The sequence below is a fragment of the Cherax quadricarinatus genome, chromosome 73 (assembly GCF_038502225.1).
Source record: "Cherax quadricarinatus isolate ZL_2023a chromosome 73, ASM3850222v1, whole genome shotgun sequence".
NCBI lineage: Eukaryota > Metazoa > Arthropoda > Malacostraca > Decapoda > Parastacidae > Cherax > Cherax quadricarinatus.
In genome coordinates, this window is record NC_091364.1 from 19,376,563 (window position 1) to 19,397,967 (window position 21,405).

Below are 21,405 nucleotides of genomic sequence, written 5' to 3' on the forward strand. Positions count from 1 at the left end.
GCATACTATACATGTCAGTGACACTGGTCTGTAGTGTAGTGCTTCATGTCTGTCTCCTTTTTTAAAGACTGGGACTACATTTGCGGTCTTCCATGCTTCAGGCAATCTCCCTGTTTCGATAGATGTATAGAATATTGTTGTTAGGGGTACACAGAGCGCCTCTGCTCCCTCTCTCAGGACCCATGGAGAGATGTTATCTGGCCCCATTGCCTTTGAGATGTCTAACTCACTAAGAAGCCTTTTCACTTCTTCCTCGGTTGTGTACTATGTCCAGCACTTGGTGGTGTGCCCCACCTCTCCGTCTTTCTGGAGCCCCTTCTGTCTCCTCTGTGAACACTTCTTTGAATCTCTTGCTGAGTTCCTCACATACTTCATGGTCATTTCTTGTTGTCTCTCCTCTTTCCTTCCTTATCCTGATTACCTGGTCCTTGACTGTTGTTTTCCTCCTGATGTGGCTGTATAACAGCTTCGGGTCAGATTTGGCTTTCTCTGCTATGTCGTTTTCATATTGTCGTTGGGCCTCCCTTCTTATTTGTGCATATTCATTTCTGGCTCTACGACTGCTCTCCTTATTCTCCTGGGTCCTTTGCCTTCTATATTTCTTCCATTCCCTAGCACACTTGGTTTTTGCCTCCCTGCACCTTTGGGTGAATTATGGGCTTATCCTGGCTTTTTCATTATTCCTGTTACCCTTGGGTACAAACCTCTCCTCAGCCTCCTTGCACATTGTTGCTACATATTCCATCATCTCATTAACTGGCTTCCCTGCCAGTTCTCTGTCCCATTGAACCCCGTTCAGGAAGTTCCTCATTTCCGTCTAGTCCTCTTTCTTGTAGTTTGGCTTCATTCGTCCTGGCCTTCCTGCTTCCCCCTCCACATGATCACTGGCCCCAAGGGGTCTTTCATATGTGATGTCCTCAATATCTGCGCTACTCAAGGTGAATAGTAAGTCCAGTATTGCTGGTTCATCCTCTCCTCTCTCTCTTGTAGTATCCCTTACGTGTTGGTTCATGAAGTTTTTCAGTACTACCTCCATCATCTTAGCCCTCCATGTATCTTGGCTCCCATGTGGCTCCAAGTTCTCCCAATCGATCTCCTTGTGGTTAAAGTCACCTATGATCAGGAGCTTTGCCCTGCATGCATGAGCTCTTCTAGCCACTGCAGCCAGTGTGTCATCCATCGCTCTATTGCTCTCGTCATACTCTTGCCTTGGCCTCCTGCTGTTCTGTGGTGGGTTATACATCACTGCTATTACCACCTTGAGGCTTTCAGAGTGAAGCGTTCCCGCTATGTAATCGCTTGTTTCTCCGCTGTCTCCTCTCTCTGGCTCATCAAAATTCCATCAGTTTTTGATCAGTAGTGTCACTCCTCCACCCCTCCTGCTCCCTCTGTCTTTCCTCAGGATCTGTTATCCCGTTGGAAAGATGGCATCTGTTATCATACATGTGAGCTTGGTTTCTGTGAGAGCTATGATGTCCGGTGATGCTTCTTTGACTGTTTCGTGCCACTCCTTCCACTTATTTGTTATTCCATCAGCGTTTCTGTACCATACCTTCAGTTTCCTTTCCAACACTGTGGTTTGGGGGGCCTGTGAGGGTGGGAGACCTGGTAGCATACTGTGGGATTCTATAGCTGGGTGTTGGCTGGAAGCTGTGAGTATGAATTGTAGTTTGTGTTGGGATAGTGTGTTAGGTTGTAAGGTTCTGAGGATAGTTCTGTGTGTGCTTGCCCTTGCTGCTCTATCCTGCTCTGATTGACCTCTGCTGGTTCCATCCTTGCCTCCTTTTCTAGCTCCTTTCGCTTTTTTGTCCTCTCCCTCAGTTTCTGTCGTTCTGTTTGTGTTCTGTCTCTGTTTAGGAACACCCTCCTGTACTCTTCCGAGTATTTCAACTGTGATTTCTCTTGGAGGATCCTGTTCCACACTGTTTCTGTCCTGAGAATCAGAATGATCGGTCATTTTCTCCCCTTCAAGAACCCCCCCTTTTCTCTGAAAATCTACAATCTCGTCCATGTCTTCTTCACCTATTTCCATGATGATGTTCACAATCTCCTTTCTTTCTGCCTGTCGTCTTTCAGTGTGTGTCCTTTCCTCTCTCTCCTGAAACCCATGGATAAACACTGATTTTGTCCTTTCCTCCTCCCATTGCCTCTCCCTCTGTAACTCTGGTTCCTGTCTGTACGTGGTCATTTTCTCCCTTGTTTTTTCCATTGGCTCTTGGTAGCATGGTTGTGCCTCTGCATTTCACCTATCACCCTCTCCATCTGCACCCAGCTGCTCTCCCCTTTCACTCCTTGGCCCTTCTTGGCAGGTTGATATGACCTTAGCATAATTCATATCTCCTTCCTTCCTGTTCGGCCTCTCAGCTTCTTATGCTGTGTCTTCTCTGGTCAATGCCCCTGTAACTTGCTTCAACCTGTTTACCTCATCTTCTAGGACCCTTATCCTGGCTACTGCAGTTTCAACTTGTGCCTCCCAATTCTTATTCTCCTTCTCCAACCTCTTTTCTAATTTCACAGAAAGCTCTGTCTCCATTTCTTCAGAAAGCTCTCCTAATTTTCTCTCCCACTCTTGTTCCATCCTTTTCCACTGCTCCTCCATCCACTCCTCCCTACCAGAGCCATTCTCATCTGATCCCTGGTTCCTTTCACTACCCAACATTTTTTCCTTTTTTTTTCTTTTCACTTTTCTTCCCTTTCTTTTTTCTTTTTTTCTTTTTTTTTGAAAAAGAAAAGTAAGACAGAAAGAGAGAGAGAGAGAGAAAGAGAGAGAAGTGAAAGGTAGAAGGAAAGAGAGAGGGGGAAAGTGAGAAGGGAAAAGGGGAGAGAGAGAGAGCAAGAGAGAGGGAAAGAGAAGGGAAAGGTAGGAGAGAGGGGGAGAGTGAGAAGGGAAAAGGGGAGAGAGAGAGGAGAGAGGGGAGAGAGAAAGGGGAGGGATAGGGGAGAGACAGGGGAGAAGGGGAGAGAGGGGGGAGATGGAAGAGAGAGACCGGAGAGAGAGGGGAGGAGAGGGCGGGGGATTATATTATCATATGTAATTACCTCATAAGTTCCTTTGTCTTAGCAATTTGGGGAAATACTGAATTTTAAATCATATATTATGTTTCTAGAGATATTTAGAGGAGCTGCTGTGATGAGACACAGGTGTTGAGACACAGGTGTTGAGACGCAGGTGTTGAGGCGCAGGTGTTATCACAAATGATGGGAAATTATTTCCAATATTTGCTGAAATTCAGTAAGATATATAACATAACTGGTAATTGTATTACTATTGATATCAAGAAATCAAAGAGACACTGATGTTACACTACAACATTTTATGTATTGGAACTTTCAGAATGAATATAAATGCTCTGGAAAACGTACAGAGGAGGAAGACAAAGATGATCCCATGTATCAGAAATCTTCCCTATGAGGATAGACTGAGGGCCCTGAATCTGCATTCTCTCGAAAGGCGTAGAATTAGGGGGTATATGATCGAGGTGTATAAATGGAAAACAGGAATAAATAAAGGGGATGTAAATAGCGTGCTGAAAATTTCCAGCCAAGACAGGACTTGCAGCAATGGTTTCAAGTTGGAAAAATTCAGATTCAGGAAGGATATAGGAAAACACTGGTTTGATAATAGAGTTGTGGATGAGTGGAACAAACTCCCGAGTACAGTTATTCAGGCTAAAACGTTGTGTAATTTTAAAAATAGGTTAGATAAATACATGAGTGGGTGTGGGTGGGTGTGAGTTGGACCTGACTAGCATGTGCTGCTGGGTCTGGTGCAGTGCTCCATCCTTGAGTGGAGGTAACCAGACTGGGTGGGTCATTGGGCTAATCCGAGGGGAGGGGGGACATGGACCTGCTCCCCATGGGTCAGTAGTCCTGCTGCAGTGTTCATTCTTTCTTATGTTCTTATGTTCTTATTTAATCTCTTTATTAATGAATTTTTTTTTCAAAAAATTTCTAAAAAAAATCCAAAAAAATGAGAAGTGAAACGCCCACCTAATGGAAGACATTTAAACAATTTCCGAAATACAATATCTCAAAATTTTAAATATAATTCATATATATATATATATATTTAAAATTTCTTATTCAGTATGAAATTATACAAAAAGGAAATATTAAGAATTTGGTGTCAGTTTGACAGAAGAAATTTATCGGTAATTCCTCAAGTTCTTCAAGATTATATTTATCTTCACTTTCTGACTCTCTGGAGAATCTATGTCACTTTCAGAATTATGTTCAGCATCAGTGACATCATAGTTGTGCAAGAAAGGTATAAAATACCGACAATATGAAAGTTAAGACACATGTGCAACATCTGGATATCTTTATTGTAGTAGACGTTTCGCCATCCAGTGGCTTTATCAATACAGATTCTAGGACATAAAAGGAAGACAGTAGAACTATATACAAAAGATGAGGTAATCAGTCCCTCGGCCTTGGAGTTAGTGTTCACAGCTTCATGGTGGAGGAGAATCTGGAGCAAAGACAAGAAGACTGGCGGTTTATATAGGCGTCAGTGGATAGGGACGGGCAGCAGACGAGGGCAAAGTCACTGGTAGGCTGGATTCCCCAGTGGAAGTAGGTCCTTCCCAAAGAGATGGGTTAGTTGCAGCAGCCGTGAAGAAGGTCTTGTAGATGTCCTCTGAACCAAGATTCCATGATGTTGCAGTGTCTGACAAGTTGTGCAAGAAAGGTATAAAATACCGACAATATGAAAGTTAAGACACATGTGCAACATCTGGATATCTTTATTGTAGTAGACGTTTCGCCATCCAGTGGCTTTATCAATACAGATTCTAGGACATAACCCATCTCCTTGGGAAGGACCTACTTCCACTGGGGAATCCCGCCGACCAGTGACTTTGCCCTCGTCTGCTGCCCGTCCCTATCCACTGACGCCTATATAAACCGCCAGTCTTCTTGTCTTTGCTCCAGATTCTCCTCCACCATGAAGCTGTGAACACTAACTCCAAGGCCGAGGGACTGATTACCTCATCTTTTGTATATAGTTCTACTGTCTTCCTTTTATGTCCTAGAATCTGTATTGATAAAGCCACTGGATGGCGAAACGTCTACTACAATAAAGATATCCAGATGTTGCACATGTGTCTTAACTTTCGACATCATAGTTACAGCATCAGTGACATCATAGTTATAGCAGCAGTGACATCATAGTTATAGCATCAGTGACATCATAATTATAGCATCAGTGACATCATAGTTACAGCATCAGTGACAGCATAGTTATAGCAGCAGTGACAGCATAGTTATAGCAGCAGTGACAGCATAGTTATATCAGCAGTGACAGCATAGTTATAGCAGCAGTGACAGCATAGTTATAGCAGCAGTGACAGCATAGTTATAGCAGCAGTGACATCATAGTTATAGCATCAGTGACATCATAGTTACAGCATCAGTGACAGCATAGTTATAGCAGCAGTGACAGCATAGTTATAGCAGCAGTGACAGCATAGTTATAGCAGCAGTGACAGCATAGTTATAGCAGCAGTGACAGCATAGTTATAGCAGCAGTGGCAGCATAGTTATAGCAGCAGTGACAGCATAGTTATAGCAGCAGTGACATCATAGTTATAGCAGCAGTGACAGCATAGTTATAGCAGCAGTGACAGCATAGTTATAGCAGCAGTGACAGCATAGTTATAGCAGCAGTGACAGCATAGTTATAGCAGCAGTGACAGCATAGTTATAGCAGCAGTGACAGCATAGTTACAGCATCAGTGACAGCATAGTTATAGCAGCAGTGACAGCATAGTTATAGCAGCAGTGACAGCATAGTTACAGCATCAGTGACATCATAATTACAGCATCAGTGACATCATAATTACAGCATCAGTGACATCATAATTACAGCATCAGTGACATCATAGTTACAGCATCAGTGACATCATAATTACAGCATCAGTGACATCATAGTTACAGCATCAGTGACATCATAATTACAGCATCAGTGACATCATAGTTACAGCATCAGTGACATCATAGTTACAGCATTAGTCTTGCTGTGGCTCTTGATCCATAAAATAGACTCAATGACATCAGAAAAGACAATAGAACACAATATTACCATTACAAAATAAAAATTGTGTTGCTTAGTTTAAGTTTGTTTATTATCAACATAAAATAAGATTTTCCTCGGATTTTTAACCTCGGAGGGTTAGCCACCCAGGGTAACCCAAGGAAGTCAGCGCGTCATCGAAGGCTGTCTTATTTCCATTGTGGTCCTCAATCTTGTCCCCCAGGATGCGACCCACACCAGTCGACTAACACCCAGGTACCTACTTGCTGCTAGGTGAACAGGACAATAGGTGTAAGGAAATGCGTTGAAATGTTTCCACCCGCCGGGAATCGAACCCGGGCCCTCCGCGTGTGAAGCCAGAGCTTTAGCCACCAGGCCACCGGTCCTGTTGAGAAATCAAGTCGATTAAATTTGTTTCAAAATGAATGGAAAGGAGACTTAGTCAGATGAATTAATATATTCATATTAAACAAGGGATAAGAAAGGCTAAACAAGACTAAGAAACTAAGTTGATAAGAGAATAAAAATTATACCGAAAAGAACCCAAATCATACCACGGGTGGAGTTAGAACCCGCGATCAGAGAGTCACAAAACTCCAGACCGCGGGTTCTAGCCCCACCTGTGGTATGGTTTGTTAAAACTTATGTCCACTTAGAATTATCTCTGGACACCTTACTGACAACGTGACTCTGGACACCTTACTGACAACGTAATTCTGGACACCTTGCTGACAACGTAATTCTGGACACCTTACTGACAACGTAACTCTGGACACCTTACTGACAACATAACTCTGGACACCTTACTGACAACGTAACTCTGAACACCTTACTGACAACGTGAATCTGGACACCTTACTGACAACGTAACTCTGGACACCTTGCTGACAACGTAATTCTGGACACCTTACTGACAACGTGAATCTGGACACCTTACTGACAACGTAACTCTGAACACCTTACTGACAACGTGAATCTGGACACCTTACTGACAACGTAACTCTGGACACCTTACTGACAACGTAACTCTGGACACCTTAATGATAACGTAACTCTGGACACCTTACTGACAACGTAACTCTGAACACCTTACTGACAACGTGAATCTGGACACCTTACTGACAACGTAACTCTGAACACCTTACTGACAACGTGAATCTGGACACCTTACTGACAACGTAACTCTCGATACCTTATTGACAACGTAACTCTGAACACCTTACTGACAATTTAACTCTGGACACCTTACCGACAACGCAACTCTGGACACCTTTCTGACATCGTAACTCTGGACACCTTGTGATGAATGGTTTGAAAAACCGACAAGTTGAAGATTGAGACACTTATGCAGCATATGGGAATCTTTATTCAGGAAACGTTTCGCCACACAGTGGCTTCATCAGTCCAATACAAAGAGGAAGGCGTAAGGAGAGGAGGAGTATGAGGTAATCAGTCCCTCAGCCTGGAGTCGATGTGTTCAGTCCATCAATCTTGTAGAATGTACAGCATAGGGCCGTAGACGTGGCTTATATACTGTAGTGAGGTGACGTGAAGCAGACGGAGGCAGGGTCATAGTGGTACCATCCACTAGTCGAAGTTGATGGACTGAACACATCGACTCCAGGCTGAGGGACTGATTACCTCATACTCCTCCTCTCCTTACGCCTTCCTCTTTGTATTGGACTGATGAAGCCACTGTGTGGCGAAACGTTTCCTGAATAAAGATTCCCATATGCTGCATAAGTGTCTCAATCTTCATCTGGACACCTTACTGACAGCGTAACTCTCGACACCTTACTGACAACGAGAAAGAAATGTGCCTCGTTTCTGACAGTTATTCCTTATCAGTTTTCACCCAAGAAGACAAATGATATCCCAGTAATTAAGTATTCTAATGGGACTGAATAATTAAATAATATATTATAACGATCACCAGGGATATGATAATTGAATACAATGATCGATTGTAACAAAATAATTCTCCAGAACCCGATGATCTTTTTTTCTGGGGTTTTAAAAAGTGCAAAACGGAACTATGTGTGACATTAACTATTTTTAATAAATATCCCCAAACATGTATTGTGTCTGAGATGTGGAACTTGGCTATTGTAATTCCTATTTTTGAAGTAGGGTATAGGTCGTTCCCATCAAATTACTCCTGTAACTGACTTTGTAAAAAGCCGCCTTGATGAGCATAATTTAATTTATCATTTTCAACATGGATTCACGGGTAGCCTTTATTACCTTATAAATTTAATTAAAATAAATGAGTCAGGTGATGATGATAAAGATTACGATATTGCTTGACAGAATACCAAGCAAAAGGCTTAAAGAAAGTGGCAGCTCAGGGTATTGGCGGAAAAGTTCTGAATAGGAAACAGTCTGCATAAATTGAGTGGAATCTGAGTATGTATCAGCCGTAAGTGGTGTTCCACGAAGATCAGTTTTAGGTCCATTGTTGTTCGTAAGTCACATTTATGACCTTGACGAAAGAATAACAAATGATTGAACAAATTTGCCCATGAGACTGAAATAGGCAGAATAATAGGAATATGCCATTGTACTTCAGGTGGACTTACTCAAGCTCATGTCATGGTCAGAAAAGTGGCGGACGTAGTTAAGTGTAGATAAATGCAAAATCCTAAAACAAATAACTAGAAGAATGAATTTAAATAGAACCTCACTTGGATTATGGAGCTCAGTTTTGGTCTTTATACTACAGAATGAATATAAATTCATTAGAGAATATACAGAAAAGAATGATAAAATTACTACACTGCATAAGGGCCAATGGCTATTAGGGGTACGACCCAAAAATGTTAGTAACTGCTGTTCTTCCCAGTAATTTAATTTGGACCATGTGTCCCTTACTTTTATTTGTTATAAAGACACCGCATTTTTATCTACCAATAAACTGCTGATATTTATTTACAGTAACTTACGGGGTTCTATAGATATTTTGTGATTTAATAAACTTAAAACTGGACTCTTTTATACACTGACATCTTTCAGAGTTGGATGGAGCAGGGTCGTCTGTATCATCACTTAATAGAAGCAATATATTCAGCATCGAAAGCAAAGAATAAAAGAATTTACGAAGAGAATGTGGCACAGTTGCTATCCTCAAAGGCACCCTTAGTGTCTCCTGGGTCGACCTATTGCAGTCCACTTCACTTGGCCATCACCTACAACTTACTGAACATCTTGAGGCGCCTTCTGGATAATGGCGCTTCCCTGACAGCCAAGCACTTCGGCCTGGTTCCCTTCCAGGTAGCCTGGCGAGCCACAGGGGTCACTAGTGAAGTGAGCAATTACCTCACCAGGGTATGTTTGACGATTTTGTGTTGTATATTAGCAGTCTGTGTTAAGTGCAAATGATATAACAATGTTTTTACTATATGACAGTCATGGATGGCACTCAAGGGCGTTATGCTGACAATAATTAAGAAGAGGTTTGCAGGAAAAGCTTTTATTTGCACAATTTTTCAGTCCATACCTATGCCACAGATCCGTAAAGATTGAACTTGAAAGCAGACAGTAATGAATTCCATGTTATTTCCCTTTTACTTTTATATATGTTGAGACAATTTTCCCTTTTAATCTTCTCTCCTGCGTATTATTCCATGAATAATGGTGTTTTTGTAGCCAAAATATATTTGTGTTCTGTACGGAAATGTTTTAATACCTAAATGTTTCACTTGACTGAAACACTTGACACTACTGAGGCCTGGTCACAGACAGGGCCGCGGGGGCGTTGACTCCCGGAACTCTCTCCTGGTATACTACACCTACCTCAGAGATGCTCTCAATGCCTGGTATAAAAGTCTTTGCTAACATAATGTGTTTTCTGTTCATTTACAGTACTTTTGTAATGTGTGTTAAAAACTTATTAAGATATTCATTCACTGCTAACTCATGACAAAATGGTATATATGACGAATATCAAGAACAAAAGCTCTTTCAACGCTCTACAGTGCCTGGCTATACTATATATTAACGTATAACACAATCTAAGGCCGATCTAAGATAATAAATAAAGAATACACAAGTAGATTGTGTGTAACATAGAAAGTACATGTTATTTTATACACTATGTACAATATTCAAGAATCAGTTAAACTGGGTAATGAATAAAATTGCAGAGAGTAAGAGAACAATCTGACTCATACATCCTATAAGAAAAACCAGACCGTCACCTGCCTGAGGCAGGTGACGGTCTGATGGTCTGGTTTCCTAGGTATGAGGTAATCTCACCCAGGCCATCAACCAGTGCTCTGATATGTGATACAGATCCAGTACCTAGTTAGCCACCCCAGCACCACAATGGTGGACATATCCTGGTCATCAATGATCAATCATGCCTAAGGCAGTCTATGATGATCTACTGTAAAGTTTATTGCATGAGGTTTAATTTTTTTTTTCAACAAGTCGGCCGTCTCCCACCGAGGCAGGGTGACCCAAAAAAAGAAAGAAAATCCCCAAAAAGAAAATACTTTCATCATCATTCAACACTTTCACCACACTCACACATTATCACTGTTTTTGCAGAGGTGCTCAGAATACAACAGTTTAGAAGCATATACATATAAAGATACACAACATATCCCTCCAAACTGCCAATATCCAAAACCTCTCCTTTAAAGTGCAGGCATTGTACTTCCCATTTCCAGGACTCAAGTCCGACTATATGAAAATAACCGGTTTCCCTGAATCCCTTCACTAAATATTACCCTGCTCACACTCCAACAGATCGTCAGGTCCCAAGTACCATTCGTCTCCATTCACTCCTATCTAACACACTCACGCACGCTTGCTGGAAGTCCAAGCCCCTCGCCCACAAAACCTCCTTTACCCCCTCTCTCCAACCCTTTCGAGGACGACCCCTACCCCGCCTTTCTTCCCCTATAGATTTATATGCTTTCCATGTCATTCTACTTTGATCCATTCTCTCTAAATGACCAAACCACCTCAACAACCCCTCTTCTGCCCTCTGACTAATACTTTTATTACCTCCACATCTTCTCCTAATTTCCACACTCCAAATTTTCTGCATAATATTTACACCACACATTGCCCTTAGACAGGACATCTCCACTGCCTCCAACCGTCTCCTCGCTGCTGCATTTACCACCCAAGCTTCACACCCATATAAGAGTGTTGGTACCACTATACTTTCATACATTCCCTTCTTTGCCTCCATAGATAACGTTTTTTGACTCCACATATACCTCAACGCACCACTCACCTTTTTTCACTCATCAATTCTATGATTAACCTCATCCTTCATAAATCCATCTGCCGACACGTCAACTCCCAAGTATCTGAAAACATTCACTTCCATACTCCTCCTCCCCAATTTGATATCCAATTTTTCTTTATCTAAATCATTTGATACCCTCATCACCTTACTCTTTTCTATGTTCACTTTCAACTTTCTACCTTTACACACATTCCCAAACTCATCCACTAACCTTTGCAATTTTTCTTTAGAATCTCCCATAAGTACAGTATCATCAGCAAAAAGTAACTGTGTCAATTCCCATTTCGAATTTGATTCCCCATAATTTAATTCCACCCCTCTCCCGAACACCCTAGCATTTACTTCTTTTACAACCCTATCTATAAATATATTAAACAACCATGATGACATTACACATCCCTGTCTAAGACCTACTTTTACCGGGAAGTAGTCTCCCTCTCTTCTACACACCCTAACCTGAGCCTCACTATCCTCATAAAAACTCTTTACAGCATTTAATAACGTATCACCTATTCCATATACTTGTAACATCTGCATCATTGCTCCTCTATCCACTCTATCATATGCCTTTTCTAAATCCATAAATGCAATAAAAACTTCCCTACCTTTATCTAAATACTGTTCACATATATGCTTCAACGTAAACACTTGATCTACACATCCCCTACCCACTCTGAAACCTCCTTGCTCATCCGCAATCCTACATTCTGTCTTACCCCTAATTCTTTCAATTATAACCCTACCGTAAACTTTTCCTGGTATACTCAGTAAACTTATTCCTCTATAATTTTTAAAATCTCTTTTGTCCCCTTTCCCTTTATATAAAGGGACTATACATGCAACCACCCAGGGAAGTACTAACGTCCTGCCAGATGACTGTGAAAAAGAAACCTGTAACTGTTTTACATGATGGTAGGATTGCTGGAGTCTTTTTCTGTCTCATAAACACGCTAGATAACAGGGATATCTTGCTACTCCTACTTACACTTTGGTCACACTTCACAGACACGCACATGCATATATATATACATACTTCTAGGTTTTTCTCCTTTTTCTAAATAGCTCTTGTTCTTCTTTATTTCTTCTATTGTCCATGGGAAGTGGAAAATAATCTTTCCTCCGTAAGCCATGCGTGTCGTTTGAGGCGACTAAAATGCCGGGAGCAATGGGCTAGTAACCCCTTCTCCTGTAGACATTTACTAAAAAAGAGAAGAAGAAAAACTTTATAAAACTGGGATGCTTAAATGTGCGTGGATGTAGTGCGGATGACAAGAAACAGATGATTGCTGATGTTATGAATGAAAAGAAGTTTGATGTCCTGGTCCTAAGCGAAACAAAGCTGAAGGGGGTAGGGGAGTTTCGGTGGGAGGAAATAAATGGGATTAAATCTGGAGTATCTGAGAGAGAGCTAAGGAAGGGGTAGCAGTAATGATGAAGGATCAGTTATGGAAGGAGAAAAGAGAATATGAATGTGTAAATGCAAGAATTATGTGGATTAAAGTAAAGGTTGGATGCGAGAAGTGGGTCATAATAAGCGTGTATGCACCTGGAGAAAAGAGGAATGTAGAGGAGAGAGAGAGATTTTGGGAGATGTTAAGTGAATGTATAGGAGCCTTTGAACCAAGTGAGAGAGTAATTGTGGTAGGGGACCTGAATGCTAAAGTAGGAGAAACTTTTAGAGAGGGTGTGGTAGGTAAGTTTGGGGTGCCAGGTGTAAATGATAATGGGAGCCCTTTGATTGAACTTTGTATAGAAAGGGGTTTAGTTTTAAGGTGTGGTAGGTAAGTTTGGGGTGCCAGGTGTAAATGATAATGGGAGCCCTTTGATTGAACTTTGTATAGAAAGGGGTTTAGTTATAGGTAATACATATTTTAAGTAAAAGAGGATAAATAAGTATACAAGATATGATGTAGGCCAAATGACAGTAGTTTGTTGGATTATGTATTGGTAGATAAAAGACTGTTGAGTAGACTTCAGGATGTACATGTTTATAGAGGGGCAACAGATATATCAGATCACTTTCTAGTTGTAGCTACACTGAGAGTAAAAGGTAGATGGGATACAAGGAGAATAGAAGCATCAGGGAAGAGAGAGGTGAAGGTATATAAACTAAAAGAGGAGGCAGTTAGGGAAAGATATAAACAGCTATTGGAGGATAGATGGGCTAATGAGAGCATAGGCAATGGAGTCGAAAGGTGTGGCATGCAAAGAGTACGTAACCTTCATTCGGCGCATGTACACACCCTCATTTACAGGCTATCTCCCCCAACCAGCGAACCAGGTTGCTAAGAGTTGATGATGGGGCCCCGTCGTTCAACTAGTGACCAGGTTCTAGCCAATAAGAAGATGGTTTTGGCAATCGCAGAGGTTATGTGGGTACCGCTCTCCTGTCTGCCCTTGTCATTCCCATTCTAGAGCTGGTTGAACCACGGTCTGCTATCTTGTGGCTTCTATTTCTGCCTTGCTTACCGTGGAGTGCACTATACTTATCACTGTACATAGTGTACATATTGCTGTTCTAAATTGGTGAAGGATAATATAAGTCTAAACTTTTTCTGCTGTGTTTATTTTGCTCCCATTACACCCGGGATAACAGGCCATTTGGATTCCTGGGTTGTAATAGAGGGGTATGGGGTAGGTTTAAAAATGTAGTGTTAGTGTTCAGCAGAAGTTTGTGGTTGCAGGAAAGTGGGTTCGGGAGGGAAGAGGAGCGATTGGTGGAATGATGATGTAAAGAGAGTAGTAAGGGAGAAAAAGTTAGCATATGAGAAGTTTTTACAAAGTAGAAGTGATGCAAGGAGGGAAGAGTATATGGAGAAAAAAAGAGAGGTTAAGAGAGTGGTGAAACAATATAAAAAGAGAGCAAATGAGAGAGTGGGTGAGATGTTATCAACAAATTTTGTTGAAAATAAGAAAAAGTTTTGGAGTGAGATTAACAAGTTAAGGAAGCCTAGAGAACAAATGGATTTGTCAGTTAAAAATAGGAGAGGAGAGTTATTAAATGGAGAGTTACAGGTATTGGGAAGATGGAGGGAATATTTTGAGGAATTGTTAAATGTTGTTGAAGATAGGGAAGCTGCGATTTCGTGTATAGGGCAAAAAGGAATAACATCTTGTAGGAGTGAGGAAGAGCCAGTTGTGAGTGTGGGGGAAGTTCGTGAGGCAGTAGGTAAAATGAAAGGGGGTAAGGCAGCCGGGATTGATGGGATAAAGATAGAAATGTTAAAAGCAGGTGGGGATATAGTTTTGGAGTGGTTGGTACAATTATTTAATAAATGTATGGAAGAGGGTAAGGTACCTAGGGATTGGCAGAGAGCATGCATTGTTCCTTTGTATAAAGGCAAAGGGGACAAAAGAGTGCAAAAATTATAGGGGGATAAGTCTGTTGAGTATACCTGGTAAAGTGTGGTTGAGGGCAATGTGTGGTGTGAATATAATGCAGAGAATTCGTAGTTTGGAAGTTAGGAGGAGGTACGGGATTACCAAAACTGTTGTCCAGAGGGCTGAGGAAGGGTTGTTGAGGTGGTTCGGACATGTAGAGAGAATGGAGCGAAACAGAATGACTTCAAGAGTGTATCAGTCTGTAGTGGAAGGAAGGCGGGGTAGGGGTCGGCCTAGGAAAGGTTGGAGGGATGGGGTAAAGGAGGTTTTGCGTGCGAGGGGCTTGGACTTCCAGCAAGCGTATGTGAGCGTGTTTGATAGGAGTGAATGGAGACGAATGGTTTTTAATACTTGACGTGCTGTTGGAGTGTGAGCAAAGTAGCATTTATGAAGGGGTTCAGGGAAACCGGCAGGCCGGACTTGAGTCCTGGAGATGGGAAGTACAGTGCCTACACTCTGAAGGAGGGGTGTTAATGTTGCAGTTTAAAAACTGTAGTGTAAAGCACCCTTCTGGCAAGACAGTGATGGAGTGAATGATGGTGAAAGTTTTTCTTGTTCGGGCCACCCTACCTTTGTGGGAATCGGCCAGTGGTATCATAAAAAATAATATATATATATATATATATATATATATATATATATATATATATATATATATATATATATATATATATATATATATATATATATATAAATATATATATATATATATATATATATATATATATATATATATATATATATATATATATATATATATATTTATATATATATAATATATAGTAGTAGGTTGGTAGACAGCAACCACCCAGGGAAGTACTACCGTCCTGCCAGATGACTGTGAAACAAAAACCTGTAACTGTTTTGCATGATGGTAGGATTGCTGGTTTTCTTTTTCTGTCTCATAAACACGCTAGATAACAGGGATATCTTGCTACTCCTACTTACACTTTGGTCACACTTCACAGACACGCACATGCATATATATATATACATACATCTAGGTTTTTCTCCTTATTCTAAATAGCTCTTGTTCTTTTTTATTTCTTCTATTGTCCATGGGGAAGTGGAAAAGAATCTTTCCTCCGTAAGCCATGCGTGTCGTATGAGGCGACTAAAATGCCGGGAGCAATGGGCTAGTAACCCCTTCTCCTGTATACATTTACTAAAAAAGAGAAGAAGAAAAACTTTATAAAACTGGGTTGTTTAAATGTGCGTGGATGTAGTGCGGATGACAAGAAACAGATGATTGCTGATGTTATGAATGAAAAGAAGTTGGATGTCCTGGCTCTAAGCGAAACAAAGCTGAAGGGGGTAGGAGAGTTTCAGTGGGGGGAAATAAATGGGATTAAATCTGGAGTATCTGAGAGAGTTAGAGCAAAGGAAGGGGTAGCAGTAATGTTAAATGATCAGTTATGGAAGGAGAAAAGAGAATATGAATGTGTAAATTCGAGAATTATGTGGATTAAAGTAAAGGTTGGATGCGAGAAGTGGGTCATAATAAGCGTGTATGCACCTGGAGAAGAGAGGAATGCAGAGGAGAGAGAGAGATTTTGGGAGATGTTAAGTGAATGTATAGGAGCCTTTGAACCAAGTGAGAGAGTAATTGTGGTAGGGGACCTGAATGCTAAAGTAGGAGAAACTTTTAGAGAGGGTGTGGTAGGTAAGTTTGGGGTGCCAGGTGTAAATGATAATGGGAGCCCTTTGATTGAACTTTGTATAGAAAGGGGTTTAGTTATAGGTAATACATATTTTAAGAAAAAGAGGATAAATAAGTATACACGATATGATGTAGGGCGAAATGACAGTAGTTTGTTGGATTATGTATTAGTAGATAAAAGACTGTTGAGTAGACTTCAGGATGTACATGTTTATCGAGGGGCCACAGATATATCAGATCACTTTCTAGTTGTAGCTACACTGAGAGTAAAAGGTAGATGGGATACAAGGAGAATAGAAGCATCAGGGAAGAGAGAGGTGAAGGTTTATAAACTAAAAGAGGAGGCAGTTAGGGTAAGATATAAACAGCTATTGGAGGATAGATGGGCTAATGAGAGCATAGGCAATGGGGTCGAAGAGGAATGGGGTAGGTTTAAAAATGTAGTGTTAGAGTGTTCAGCAGAAGTTTGTGGTTACAGGAAAGTGGGTGCAGGAGGGAAGAGGAGCGATTGGTGGAATGATGATGTAAAGAGAGTAGTAAGGGAGAAAAAGTTAGCATATGAGAAGTTTTTACAAAGTAGAAGTGATGCAAGGAGGGAAGAGTATATGGAGAAAAAGAGAGAGGTTAAGAGAGTGGTGAAGCAATGTAAAAAGAGAGCAAATGAGAGAGTGGGTGAGCTGTTATCAACAAATTTTGTTGAAAATAAGAAAAAGTTTTGGAGTGAGATTAACAAGTTAAGGAAGCCTAGAGAACAAATGGATTTGTCAGTTAAAAATAGGAGAGGAGAGTTATTAAATGGAGAGTTAGAGGTATTGGGAAGATGGAGGGAATATTTTGAGGAATTGTTAAATGTTGATGAAGATAGGGAAGCTGTGATTTCGTGTATAGGGCAAGGAGGAATAACATCTTGTAGGAGTGAGGAAGAGCCAGTTGTGAGTGTGGGGAAGTTCGTGAGGCAGTAGGTAAAATGAAAGGGGGTAAGGCAGCCGGGATTGATGGGATAAAGATAGAAATGTTAAAAGCAGGTGGGGATATAGTTTTGGAGTGGTTGGTGCAATTATTTAATAAATGTATGGAAGAGGGTAAGGTACCTAGGGATTGGCAGAGAGCATGCATAGTTCCTTTGTATAAAGGCAAAGGGGATAAAAGAGAGTGCAAAAATTATAGGGGGATAAGTCTGTTGAGTGTACCTGGTAAAGTGTATGGTAGAGTTATAATTGAAAGAATTAAGAGTAAGACGGAGAATAGGATAGCAGATGAACAAGGAGGCTTTAGGAAAGGTAGGGGGTGTGTGGACCAGGTGTTTACAGTGAAACATATAAGTGAACAGTATTTAGATAAGGCTAAAGAGGTCTTTGTGGCATTTATGGATTTGGAAAAGGCGTATGACAGGGTGGATAGGGGGGCAATGTGGCAGATGTTGCAAGTGTATGGTGTAGGAGGTAGGTTACTGAAAGCAGTGAAGAGTTTTTACGAGGATAGTGAGGCTCAAGTTAGAGTATGTAGAAAAGAGGGAAATTTTTTTTTCCCAGTAAAAGTAGGCCTTAGACAAGGATGTGTGATGTCACCGTGGTTGTTTAATATATTTATAGATGGGGTTGTAAGAGAAGTAAATGCGAGGGTCTTGGCAAGAGGCGTGGAGTTAAAAGATAAAGAATCACACACAGGGTGGGAGTTGTCACAGCTGCTCTTTGCTGATGACACTGTGCTCTTGGGAGATTCTGAAGAGAAGCTGCAGAGATTGGTGGATGAATTTGGTAGGGTGTGCAAAAGAAGAAAATTAAAGGTGAATACAGGAAAGAGTAAGGTTATGAGGATAACAAAAAGATTAGGTGATGAAAGATTGAATATCAGATTGGAGGGAGAGAGTATGGAGGAGGTGAACGTATTCAGATATTTGGGAGTGGACGTGTCAGCGGATGGGTCTATGAAAGATGAGGTGAATCATAGAATTGATGAGGGAAAAAGAGTGAGTGGTGCACTTAGGAGTCTGTGGAGACAGAGAACTTTGTCCTTGGAGGCAAAGAGGGGAATGTATGAGAGTATAGTTTTACCAACGCTCTTATATGGGTGTGAAGCATGGGTGATGAATGTTGCAGCGAGGAGAAGGCTGGAGGCAGTGGAGATGTCATGTCTGAGGGCAATGTGTGGTGTGAATATAATGCAGAGAATTCGTAGTTTGGAAGTTAGGAGGAGGTGCGGGATTACCAAAACTGTTGTCCAGAGGGCTGAGGAAGGGTTGTTGAGGTGGTTCGGACATGTAGAGAGAATGGAGCGAAACAGAATAACTTCAAGAGTGTATCAGTCTGTAGTGGAAGGAAGGCGGGGTAGGGGTCGGCCTAGGAAGGGTTGGAGGGAGGGGGTAAAGGAGGTTTTGTGTGCGAGGGGCTTGGACTTCCAGCAGGCATGCGTGAGCGTGTTTGATAGGAGTGAATGGAGACAGATGGTTTTTAATACTTGACGTGCTGTTGGAGTGTGAGCAAAGTAACATTTATGAAGGGATTCAGGGAAACCGGCAGGCCGGACTTGAGTCCTGGAGATGGGAAGTACAGTGCCTGCACTCTGAAGGAGGGGTGTTAATGTTGCAGTTTAAAAACTGTAGTGTAAAGCACCCTTCTGGCAAGACAGTGATGGAGTGAATGATGGTGAAAGTTTTTCTTTTTCGGGCCACCCTGCCTTGGTGGGAATCGGCCAGTGTGATAATAAAAAAAATAAAAAAAAATAATATATATAATATATATATATAATATATATTATATATATATATATATATATATATATATATATATATATATATATATATATATATATATATATATATATATATATATATATATATATATATATATATATATATATATATATATATATATATATATATATATATATATATATATATATATATGTATATATATATATATATATATATATATATATATATATATATATATATATATATATATATATATATATATAATATATATATATATATATATATATATATATATATATATATATATATATATATGTATATATATATATATATATATATATATATATATATATATATATATATATATATATATATATATATATATATATATATATATATATATATATATATATATATATATATATATATATATATATATATATATATATATATATATATATATATATATATATGTATATATATATATATATATATATATATATATATATATATATATATATATATATATATATATATATAATTATATATATATATAAATATATATATATATATATATATGGTTATATGTATATATATATATATATATATATATATATATATATATATGGTTTTATGTATATATATATATATATATATATATTTATATCTATATATATATATATATATATATATATATATATATATATATATATATATATATATATATATATATATATAATATATGTATATGTATATATATATATATATATATATATATATATATATATATATATATATATATATATATATATATATATATATATATATATATATATATATATATATATATATATATATATATATATATATATATATATATATATATATATATATATATATATATATATATATATATATATATATATATATACATATATATATATATATATATATATATATATACATATATATATATATATATATATATATATATATATATATATATATATATATATATATATATATATATATATATATATATATATCTATATATATAGACATATATTATATATATATAGATATATATATATATATATATATATATATATATATATATATATATACATATATATATATATATATATATATATATATATATATATATATATATATATATATATATATATATATATACATATATATATATACATATATGTATATATATACATATATATATATGTATATATATATACACATTTCATATATATATATACATATATATCTATATACATATATATATATATACATATATGTATATATATATATATGTATATATATATATATATATATATATATATATATACAAATGTATATATATATATATATATATACATACATATATATATATATATATATATATATATATATATATATATATATATATATATATATATATATATATATATATATATATATATATATATATATATATATATATATATGCAATAAGATCACAGTAAACAGGTGATTTCAAAATATGCAAAACAACCACTCTGAAAGAATAGAGAAATTCCAAGCGCTTTCGTGACTACTCACATTATCAAGGAACTATGAAAGTGAAGCATCCAAGTAAGCTATATAAGGGGTCCGGCCAGCACCTCACTATCAGATCCCACAACGGTTAAACACGTGACGCGCGGCGAGCCAACTTGGATAGGTCCTTTGCACAACTCACCCCCAAGCTATTCTACCCAAGAAAATTTAAAAATTATTTGTCCAGTGTATTATTAAATTCTTCCCAAATTCTATTAATTATAAATGGATCTAATTTATATAAACCAAAGGAAATATTCATGTTATTTTCAAAACTGTTTTTTATGAAACAAGATTCAATTATATTCCTGTCGACCATGGACTTGCTTGATACTACTTTCTCAACTTTTTGAAAATCAATTGGATGGTTAAAATCTCTTACATGAATAAATAGAGCATTGGAATCTTGTCCAGTTCTAATGCTATATTTATGTTGTTTTAATCTTAGTTCGAGATTTTTACCAGTTTGACCGTAATAAACTTTATCGCATATTTTACAAGGAATCTTATAGACACATCCATCAGCATTTTGGGGGGAATTCTTTATCAAAAGTTTTTTTACTGTATCAAGATTTTTGAATACAACTTTAATATTAAAAGTCTTAAGAAGAGAAGGCATATCAACCAAGTTTTCATGGTAAGGGAGAACCAACATATTTTTAGTTGAATAAGGCTGGTTACCCCTTTTTGGATTATAAAAAGTGTTTCTAGCAACTTTAAAAGATTTATCAATTACATTTCTTGGGTATTTTAAATCATTACCT

The 21,405-nt window shown here is 38.3% G+C and overlaps 1 protein-coding gene across 2 annotated transcripts in view; it reads left to right on the forward strand.

Annotated features, from left to right (window-relative positions):
* Positions 1–21,405, forward strand: part of LOC128701090 (uncharacterized) — a 99,837-nt gene that overhangs the window by 37,214 nt on the left and 41,218 nt on the right. For both annotated transcript variants that reach the window (XM_070100628.1, XM_070100630.1), the window contains exon 3: positions 9,047–9,358. In XM_070100628.1, coding sequence (XP_069956729.1) covers positions 9,047–9,358 — 312 coding nt within the window. The remainder of the gene's footprint in view (positions 1–9,046; positions 9,359–21,405) is intronic.